Source organism: Echinococcus granulosus (genome assembly GCF_000524195.1).
Source record: "Echinococcus granulosus chromosome Unknown EG_S00152, whole genome shotgun sequence".
Taxonomy (NCBI): Eukaryota; Metazoa; Platyhelminthes; class Cestoda; order Cyclophyllidea; family Taeniidae; genus Echinococcus; species Echinococcus granulosus.
The window spans coordinates 124836-134322 of record NW_020170532.1 but is presented as its reverse complement, the minus strand read 5'-3'; the positions used below and the strand labels follow the sequence as shown (position 1 = coordinate 134322).

Sequence of the window (9487 nt, the reverse complement as noted above, 5' to 3'; positions counted from 1 at the left end):
TCGCCTATATTCGCTTCTCGAATAGAAAAAAGGCAGGATTTTTTATGACTTAACAGCCTATTTACCCTCCTAAAAGGGCTGTAAGGGGTAGAGACTGATTAATAATGAGAAGTGATGAAAAACGCAAGAGAGTATGGGGGAAAAGTGCACATATTATTTACTGACAATTCTCCGACACCATGCATTATGTCTGTGTTGGGGTGAGGTATAAAGAGAAGCGCAGCCTTGCACAGAATACAGGACCCGCCTCGTCGTTCAGCTTCTGCTCTCAAACGGAAGAATAAAGGCGTCCTTATTGCTACCATATGGGATCCGGCAATAAAGGACGCCGCATGCACCCAGGGGTTTGGTGGCTGGTAAAGAAATCGGTGCATTCCTGATTTTTCAGTTTCAAAATTCATCAAATTTTTGCATTTTTAGTTATTTGCTTAAACACTTTTCTTGCAGTTTTGCTCAAATACTCATCTACTAAGTTTTATGGATGTGTGCTCCTGTTTCATACCTCATCATTGGCTTGCATGAAGCAGAGGTGTGCTCTAGGTCTATAGATAACCACTCCTAGGTTACGGTTAAACACTATAAATATGCATACATGAGAAAATCTAGCCCCCACGACACCGTTAACCATTTGGGAACTCGATCGGTCAGTCGACTAGCCACTGCTGGCAATAAGGGGACGCCTTCACAGGAGGGCAGATGCGAAGCTGAGTGCGGGTAGCGAACCACGAAGAGAAATTCGTGATGCGCCTACTCGATGTGGAAAACGAATAGCTGCTGCCCTAGCAATGCGTCACACATGTGTTGATATGAATGATATGCCAACAAGCCCAAGAATGTGATGGCTCGGGGTGGTCCTGACATCCACTCATCTTTGCCTATATCCATCGATGCATCTACCTTCTGCTGCCTACAGTGCCCTTTTCGCGTCGACGGTGGTAAGGCAAAGAGCCAAAGCCTTCTCATTCGTCACTTTGGTCATGGTTGCTTTTAATATAAACGCTATGGGATATTTTATCTCTGCTCACCTAGTGTTTATCTGAACTGGGTGCCTTCTTGACATGGACAATGGCCCGGATTGATTGTTGCAAGCAATTTAGTCGTAGCTGTGAGGCCACTGCTGACACTTGCACCTACTCTACGCACTGGACAAATAGACATGCCCATTTGTGTCACGTCGACTCCGAGTCATCACGTTCATCGGCTTTTTGGCTTATTGTACACATCAACATATATGACGCATTTCTATCCCACTAGCTATTCCTTTTTAAGGGTCGGATAGGCAACTTGATATTATTCGTTGCATAAAATCTTCTTGACATTCAAGACACTGGTGTTTGTCTGTCTCACGGACATCCGTACAACTCACTTGAGAAGATCCATTGAGGCTTATTGCCAATCGGGTGAATGGTAGGTGTGCTTATTTTTTGCATGATTATTAATTAAGGCAGTCTCTCGTTGTAAAGTTATTCCTCAATTACCTTCATGTCTACATGCCATTCCCACTAGTTAGCTACATTAAAATGCTGTTCGATTATGGCAGAGTACTACTGAGACATTAAGTGGTGAGATGAAGAGCCTTGCAAACTACCACGATAGAGATGAGGAACTGATTGCATTGGTCCCTGTTTAGTAGGAGTAGATGACATTTCAGATATCTATCCCTTCATGACCAATATTGAGGGGCAAATTTGTCTGTTCTTTATTTGTGAATTATTCAGGTAGGAGAAACCGCTGTCGACAGTTGGCTAAGTATAATTTGTGCTAGGCAACTATGATGGACGGACATCAGCACTGCATTTGAACACCGTTATTCCTGTTGCACAGGTAATCGCATTAGGAAAAAATAAACGTAAAAGAGGTAATTGTGAGGATGATGGTAGATTGCTTGCCAAAATCTATAATTTTTACTGTTTATGCCTACAGCATGATAAACAACTCCACCTGCTGCCTACTGATCCAACCACCTGCCTATATGCTAATGTTAGTCCGTGGAGTAGACGGGCACACACGGACACAAGAAGACGTCAGAATTTTTATGCTGCAGAATCGTGTCCTTCCCTTTAGCATCATTTTAGTAAGCATAGCATATGCGCAGGAGTTTAGGACATCTCATGGTCCAGATTGCCGGCCGATTCCACGAAACTTCGCTACATTTGGTCGAGCCTGCCTCTCCTCGTCAAAATGTTCCCAATACACTGTCAGAAAGATAATCAGTGACTTCTAAGGAAGATTGGTAACTGCAAGGCTATCTGAGGCAATAATAAATCCATTTTGAAGCAGTTGTAGCCTCTTGTCTCTTTTTTTCTATGAAGGGATTTTTGATGGTTTGGGCAAGATGGAAGGAAAGGACATGGTTTTGGGATCATTTGATGCAGATATTTGAACTTTTTTCTTACTGCACCAAAGTATTACTTCGTCGACTTTTGCATTTATGAAAATTTTCCTTAAACATTGAGAAAAAAGTCAACCATCGCCAATATGTTTGTATCATTTGCATCTACCCATCTATCTGGAGGCTGACAAACGGGGGAATTAGGAGAGTATATAATAGGGAGAAATGGAGGCTAAAAGAGGTATAAAGGCTTACTGAAGGAGGCTTAAAATTTACTATCCTTTAGATTAGACAATCATCTTTTAAACAATGGGTAGCTTGTCTTTCTTAGTGTCTTTTCATTCATCCAGGCCTCTCTCTTTCTATAAGCGGGATTTTATCTGTGGCTTTAGGTCTCATCCATCAGCTGATTGATTGGCAAGATAATCAATAGGCAACGATTGCTTCGCATGTGTTCCTATCCGTTCAACAGATCTATCAGTGTGGATGTGTCAGCACTGAGCCGTACTTGAATAGCACAGACCATTCAACCCTAAGTCACTCAGCCACCAAATGCCAAGCCATTTGTCAGGCATTGATAAAAATTAAGTAGACATAATTGAAGGCATGTGCATAGTTATGCTTCTAGCAATAAAGTACTTAAAGTTCATTGCTTTTTGGGCCTGCAGTACATTAAAGGCCGTTTGTAGTACCTAGGCAGTGGCAACTTACAGTAATACCACCGTTCTTGCTCCCTTTACCGGAATCCATGGTATGGGGACAGTCCTCTAAAAAACTCCCCAAGTTCAACAGATTTCTTGTGTAAGTACCAACCATACAACTTAACAACTATTTATAGTTCTACAAAGTAAAAAGTTTTGTTGCAATGTACATGCTCATATACATGAAACAAAAATTGATAGTGCCTGTGTGTCGGCATCTTCTTTAGCAGGCCCCTGCCCGAAATCTCTTAAGCTTAAGCTTAAAGTTACATTTTACTAGTTGTTTATTCTACTTGATGAATACTTTAATGCAGCAAAATAGTGATTTGCATTGATCTGCATCATACACATTTGCAGACCTAGGTTGCATTAATTCCTTCTAGGGATAATTAAACCACTTCCAAAATTTGTTTAGGCATCAAAATTACCGAACTATTTGCAGAAATTTAATAGCTAGAAGATGTAAAAAGTTATTTTTAAGAATACAGGCCGATAAAGCCTACCTTTGGTAGAGCGCTTCATATGAATTGGTTTAAAAAACGGCATTGTTAATGAGACTCGAAATACATGACCAGAAGATTACATATCAATGAAGCCTCTGCTACTATTAGGTTACCTTTTGCACGCATCTCCTTTTATTCTTTATTTTACTACACCAAATAACTAAACAATCACGAGAACATCACTTTGTGCCCACAAATACACTCCACGCTTTCAGATGCAACTGCGACTGCAACTGTGCCAAATTTCACCTTCAAAGCCGTTCTTTTAATATAGCAGAATCGATAAATAAGTTAATTTCTTAATCATTAAAGCCACAAATTAGCTGTACGTCTAAACTGCTCTTGTGTTGCTAGCGGCATACACAACATCCACCACTCTTATCGAAACTCCACCAACAAATTTCTACATTGCTTCATTCTTCCTTCTGTCTACCACCAATCATGCATTCGGCAATCCCATTGTGCAGCTCTCGACCCTTTCATTCCCACGTCTTTTTAAAACTGACTCAGCACATATAGGGCATGAGGGCTGTGTGTCTCTGGATGCCTTTGCACATGGAAGTCGACATCTTCTCGTTTTGTCACAGCTATCTCCCTAATAACTGCCACTGCTATCGAGGCAGTTACAACTGTGCCGACTTGGAGATCCTCTTCTTTCATTAAGCATTCCCACTTCAGCTATCATTGGGCTTTGTCGACTCACATCCAATCGCCCAAATCTCCGCACTTTCTCAGGACTCATTAACAGCGTTTATTCAGATTGTGTTCTGACCTATCAACATTGTCGTGTACAGCTCGATGAAAAAGACAGTGAGTTGCGGAGAAATAGTCAACTTGTGACCTGTCTGACTAATGGTTAGAATTTCATAAGCAGGCGGAGTAGTAACACTTGTCACTCTCCCTGGTGGGATGCGCATTCCTCCCATCATCACCACTGTAGCGCCACATTTAAAGGTTGGTAAGCGACTTATCTCGAGCAATCACCTGAATACACTCACGTCTAGGGGCCTCTAGCATTTTTATAATTTCAAGTAAAGCCAAGTAAGTCAGTAAGTCTGTTGGACAATCATTTAGCCGACAGGTGGGTCGGCAGGCAAATTAGATTAATAATGGGATAGATGAATGAGCGAAAGGATGAATGCGATTGAATGAACGTATAAATGAATAAAGAATAGATGAATGTGGCAATTTGATGCTTACAATATGGTCTTGCAGATGGATAGACGGGTAAGGGAATATACGATTGAATTGCGTATACATGGATCGGTGCATTGAGATAATTAAAGGTAGGTGGATAATAGACAGATGGGTATTAATGGCTGTCTTAACTCCTAAAGCTAAAGCTCAGTCTCTGCACATTTCTCTTCTTCGCCATTAACACGCAGCACTTAATTATAGCACGTCCTTTGGTATGTTTGCGTTTTTTCCATCCCTTTTTCTTGCAGTTTTTTCCAATAACTTTTCCCTCTTAATAGACTCGAGTGATCCCGCTCTGCATTCTCCTCTTCCAATCCAGTGGGCCATGTCGATATGGCGGCATCTGCACTTCCTCTGTGATCCATTCTACTGCCAGTTCGAATCCCAGTAACACTAATTTCTCGGATGAGTGACTGTTTTACTGACTAATAGATTGGTCACCATACCGGCTTACAGACGGGTAGCCTGATTAATTAATTCATTTGCTCGGTGAATTGAGTTCATACTTTCTTCAGCAGTTTGTCCGTGAACCACATGATTACTGCTTGGTAAACCAAATAGCACAGCAGGATCGGTTGCAAAACTTTCCATTTAGCAATTGCTACAAACAATCAGCACTAGTGTTATAGAGCGAGAAAGCAGTTAAGGAGGGCTTGTTCAGTGTCAGTTGGCCCCTCTACCACTACGGATACGACCATCCCTACGGTTTGCCACATTGCGGCGCCGCCCATGATGACCATGCACTCTTCTCACCACATTGTGAACCCTGTATGACACCAGTCCACGGTGCCTACTTCCACGGATACGAACATGGCCAGTTAGCGAATCCCATTTCTCTAACTATCTCCTTGCTTCCTTTGATACTCACTTACCTTCTCAGATATGTCGCTTTTTATACCCTTCTCATCATCTCTAAACTCTCCGCCTTATAGTCCTGCTCCACGTGATGTTCATACTCCATGTACTTTTGGTGCAACATTCGTACTTGTCGCACGCCACCATCGCACTCGTGATGCGCACTTCACGAATTACTCGCGGCTGGAGTGATCACCCCTCAACTGGTGAACGAAGATGATAAAATGCTTTTTTGACTATGTCACAGTCACTGCGAATGTGCATGTGTACGTCAGTGTAGATGTCAATGGTGGCAATGAACCTCTGCAAATACCTTAAGTGAATACGAACTATAAGTTGATTGCAACAGTGACAATCAGGCAATGCAATTTGTCCAACACTCGCAACCATCTGCAGAATTGCAGATCTGCAGGCAAACAAAGGTATAAAAACGAAATTTGATGCATATTCTCGCTAAATAACTTACCGTTCTTTCCTTTTGGTAGTTAGGTTTAAAGTAGTGTTGCCACCACTTTTCTTACAATGTAGAATTGTGTTAGTCGCCTAAATCCCAACTTATACTTTGTCCTTTTGTATTTAGTGTATCATTGAAACCATAAAAACTGGTAAATAAATAAACAATAGTGATTTTTAACTAGAAATTACTTTTCTTGCCCATTCGCACCTGTCTACTCTTGTCTTCCTAGATTCGCCCTGGCTTTTGATCTTCCAGGTAATAGTACAGAGGGCTGGGTTCTAATTCTATAAGACATCGTCCATAATAACCCGATCTCAGTGGTGCATAATGCCTCGCGCCAACTCTACCTATTAACCTGGTTCCTTTTTGTTCACCTCGGCCTTTCTTTCTAGCCCCAAGTTCTATTTATTAACAACTTCTCTGCTTGGTCAGCTTCAGTTTTGAAGATGTCTGCAGCATCAATATTATCGCCTATTTTATGCAAACATTCCTGTCAATGGAATACCCAAGCAGCATTTGGTTTTCTCGTTAATGAAACGATTGTCTTTCCGTTGTTTCTAAATCGCGGTCGCCCCCATGATTGTTATTTGTTCGTTAGGGATCTAGTTAGCATTATACTTCAGTCTGCTTCGTCTCTTTATTGGTGCACTCAGGTGTATGGTTCTCGCACGTAACATCAAAGACCAATTAGAAGGGGCGGCATGTTCCCACTTCATGCGCTGAATGATGCGATTGGCTGGGGCTTGGTGGCAAGCCTTCCATAGATTGCGCTTGCATACAAATACATTCAAAGCTGGAATAAATCAAAACACATTGAAACAGAGCTTGCTTATGACATTTAAAAATGTTCAAAATAGAAAATGAACCTGTCTATAATTTGTTAGGCAAGATCATACCATCCGTTAGAAACTGTTAAATTATTCAGTAAAGGAAGTTGCTTAGATAAATCATGCAGACTAGTCAAATTGAAACAGCCTTTCGTGTAGCACAAAGTAAAATAATGTAAATATATTTGGCAACGCATTTTGTTTATTTGTCCTCCGGAAACTGAGTTCCAACTGTGGCAAGCTCGACCATTCTCTGATTTGGCAAGCTGCCAGTGGTTTTGATGCATTTTTTTTTACCACAGTTGATTCTAACATCTTACTAATTTGGCTACCTGATAGATGAACCGCTTCCATGGTTTTAGTAATTTATGGGAATTGTGAGACCTTTAGGGTAAATGACCTAGAACTCGGGACGTCAAGTGGCGTTTTTTGGTATAAATGTGTACGCTTAGCAAATGGGATGAACTGTGGGCCACTGTTGCAGTGTTTAGTGGTCTCCATTTGCCTGGGTAGAGTGTCCAAAGTTGAGTATACTTTCACATGTTCAGGAAGTTTTAGATTCCTAAGTTCACACTTGGGAACATGAAGAGGGCTTATATTTTAGTTTAGGAATATGTCTTCTCATTATGACCCGAAAGACGATTAGTATACTAGCTTGCAGACAGGAGGCTTGTAAGCAGCATATTGTATTCTCATCTGTTCTGAGCTAGCCAATTGCGAAGCAGCACAACGCTTGTATCATACTGCTGCACAAAACCACAGTTAAGCATTTCAAAGCATGCTCGTGTGCATGGTAAACGGGAAAACATTAGTCCATTTTGTCCAGTGTAATGGAAATGAGTGGCCTAATGCCTTTAATTTGTTTATCTCTGAATTGTCATTAATTTTATTTGTACATCATGGAAGCCTTTTACAAGTCTTCTATGTTGCCCAATTAGATAGCAATTTAAGTTTAATAGTGTCCACCTTAGTAGGCATGAAGCAGATTATGTATAAATACTTTGCTTCAAAGAGCAAGCTATGAGGTTGGATGCTAGTTTCTCAGTTTTTCAGCAGCTTCATTTGCCAATTTGGAGGTAAAACACTTACCAATGCTTTGTTGGACTGCTTAGCTCTTCGTCATGGTTACATGTAAATTAAAAGCTCCGCCCGTATGTTCCCACTAAACAGCCCGATCTCTGGATCATGCCAGTGGCTCCCAGGCTTTTACTACTTTAAAAATGCATATTCTGACCTAGTATTGTATCCTTTGGACCTTAAAAAGTCCGTTGTAGGCGGAGCACTTAGCCTCGAGCTTTAAGTTACAGAAAAATCAAAGTAAGGAAAAAACAAACAATCACCTTATTACAATTATTCAATAAGACTCATTTGATTTTCTTTGACAATTGACAGATAAATCAAAATTCATTTTGTAAATTTAAAATACCGAGGTCCTGCAGACTGAATCTGATTTTTCTGGAGGGAATGGGCATCAGACTGAGAGGAATCATCTATATTGCAGATGCTGCAATTTGTTTCTTAAGCAAACACATTGATTTTTAAAAGTTTAAACAAAGAATTTGTAGGCAAATGCGTATATCGGTCTACTTATTTCTTCAGCAATTCGTTCTTTCATTTATTTACATTAACTCTTAGCATCTCAAAACCCCCCTCTTAGCCATTTCTCACTATTTCTGGCCTTCCACTCTCCATGGAACATCCTACAACACTTTCCTCTAAGATGCATAAACGCATTTGACCACTGCAACAAAATGAGGAGGAAAGCACGTGTATCAGCGACTGTTCCACACAAAGCTCTTTAAATCGGTAAGATACCGTAAGAAGTAGGAACATAATCAGGATCAGTGTCACCATTTTTGCGCAATGTTAGACTAATTTATGCTCATGTTGTGGAGCAGAGCCTCCCGTCCGTCATGCCCTGGGTTGGATAATTTCGATCTAGTATGAATGACCGTAATACTTTCATTGAGGTGTAGGAAAACTGTGGATGTAGACGCTTGGAAAGGCAAAGATACCGGGAGGAGAATGGTAGAAGAACCAAATTCTTTGAACCAATAAAGAAGGACAGGGAGAATGTGTCATCGAAGCACAGTGTGCTCAAGGATGTCATGGATGAGTAGCTGTGTGAATGAATGAGCGAAGGCTCCCACCTAATCAGTTTATTTGTTTGAAAAGAATGAAGGTGATGTTGGAGATAATAAATGCCTAATTTACTCGAATCACCAGACATAGTGAAAAGCTCTCGTTAAATTTTAGAGTTGTAAGTGTTACCCTTGCTAGTCCTTTGTGCTTGAATGTGCTTAAAAATGAGAAGAAATTTATGAAGAAAAATTATTTTTATGGGATGGCTGTGGACCCAAAAATACGTTTTCAATTTCCCTATTTTAAATTTCCAGGTTTTAAGTTTATAACCCCAGCAATTTTTGGGGGGTTTTCACTTGATTGCTGATCTTCGACCGTGGTAGGGACGTCTACTCCTGTTTAGCCCCTCCCTTATTGGCTTACATTAAGCTGAGATATGCTAAATATAAGTAGATAACCACTCTAAGGCCAAGGTCAATTAGCACTATAAATACGCTCAAGTGAAGGAACCTAGAGCCTGAGGTAGTCCCTTC

The 9487-nt window shown here is 40.8% G+C and overlaps 1 protein-coding gene across 1 annotated transcript; it reads right to left on the bottom strand. All coding sequences in view use genetic code 11, as the record gives it.

Moving 5' to 3' along the window:
* Positions 1 to 2304: 2304 nt before the first annotated feature.
* On the bottom strand, positions 2305 to 5324 carry EGR_09546 (hypothetical protein; the record flags this gene model as incomplete). Its single annotated transcript, XM_024498795.1, has 2 exons — positions 2305 to 2443; positions 5188 to 5324. 2 exons carry the CDS (start codon positions 5322 to 5324, stop codon positions 2305 to 2307), a joined length of 276 nt encoding a protein of 91 aa, XP_024346802.1.
* Between the last annotated feature and the right edge of the window lie 4163 nt (positions 5325 to 9487).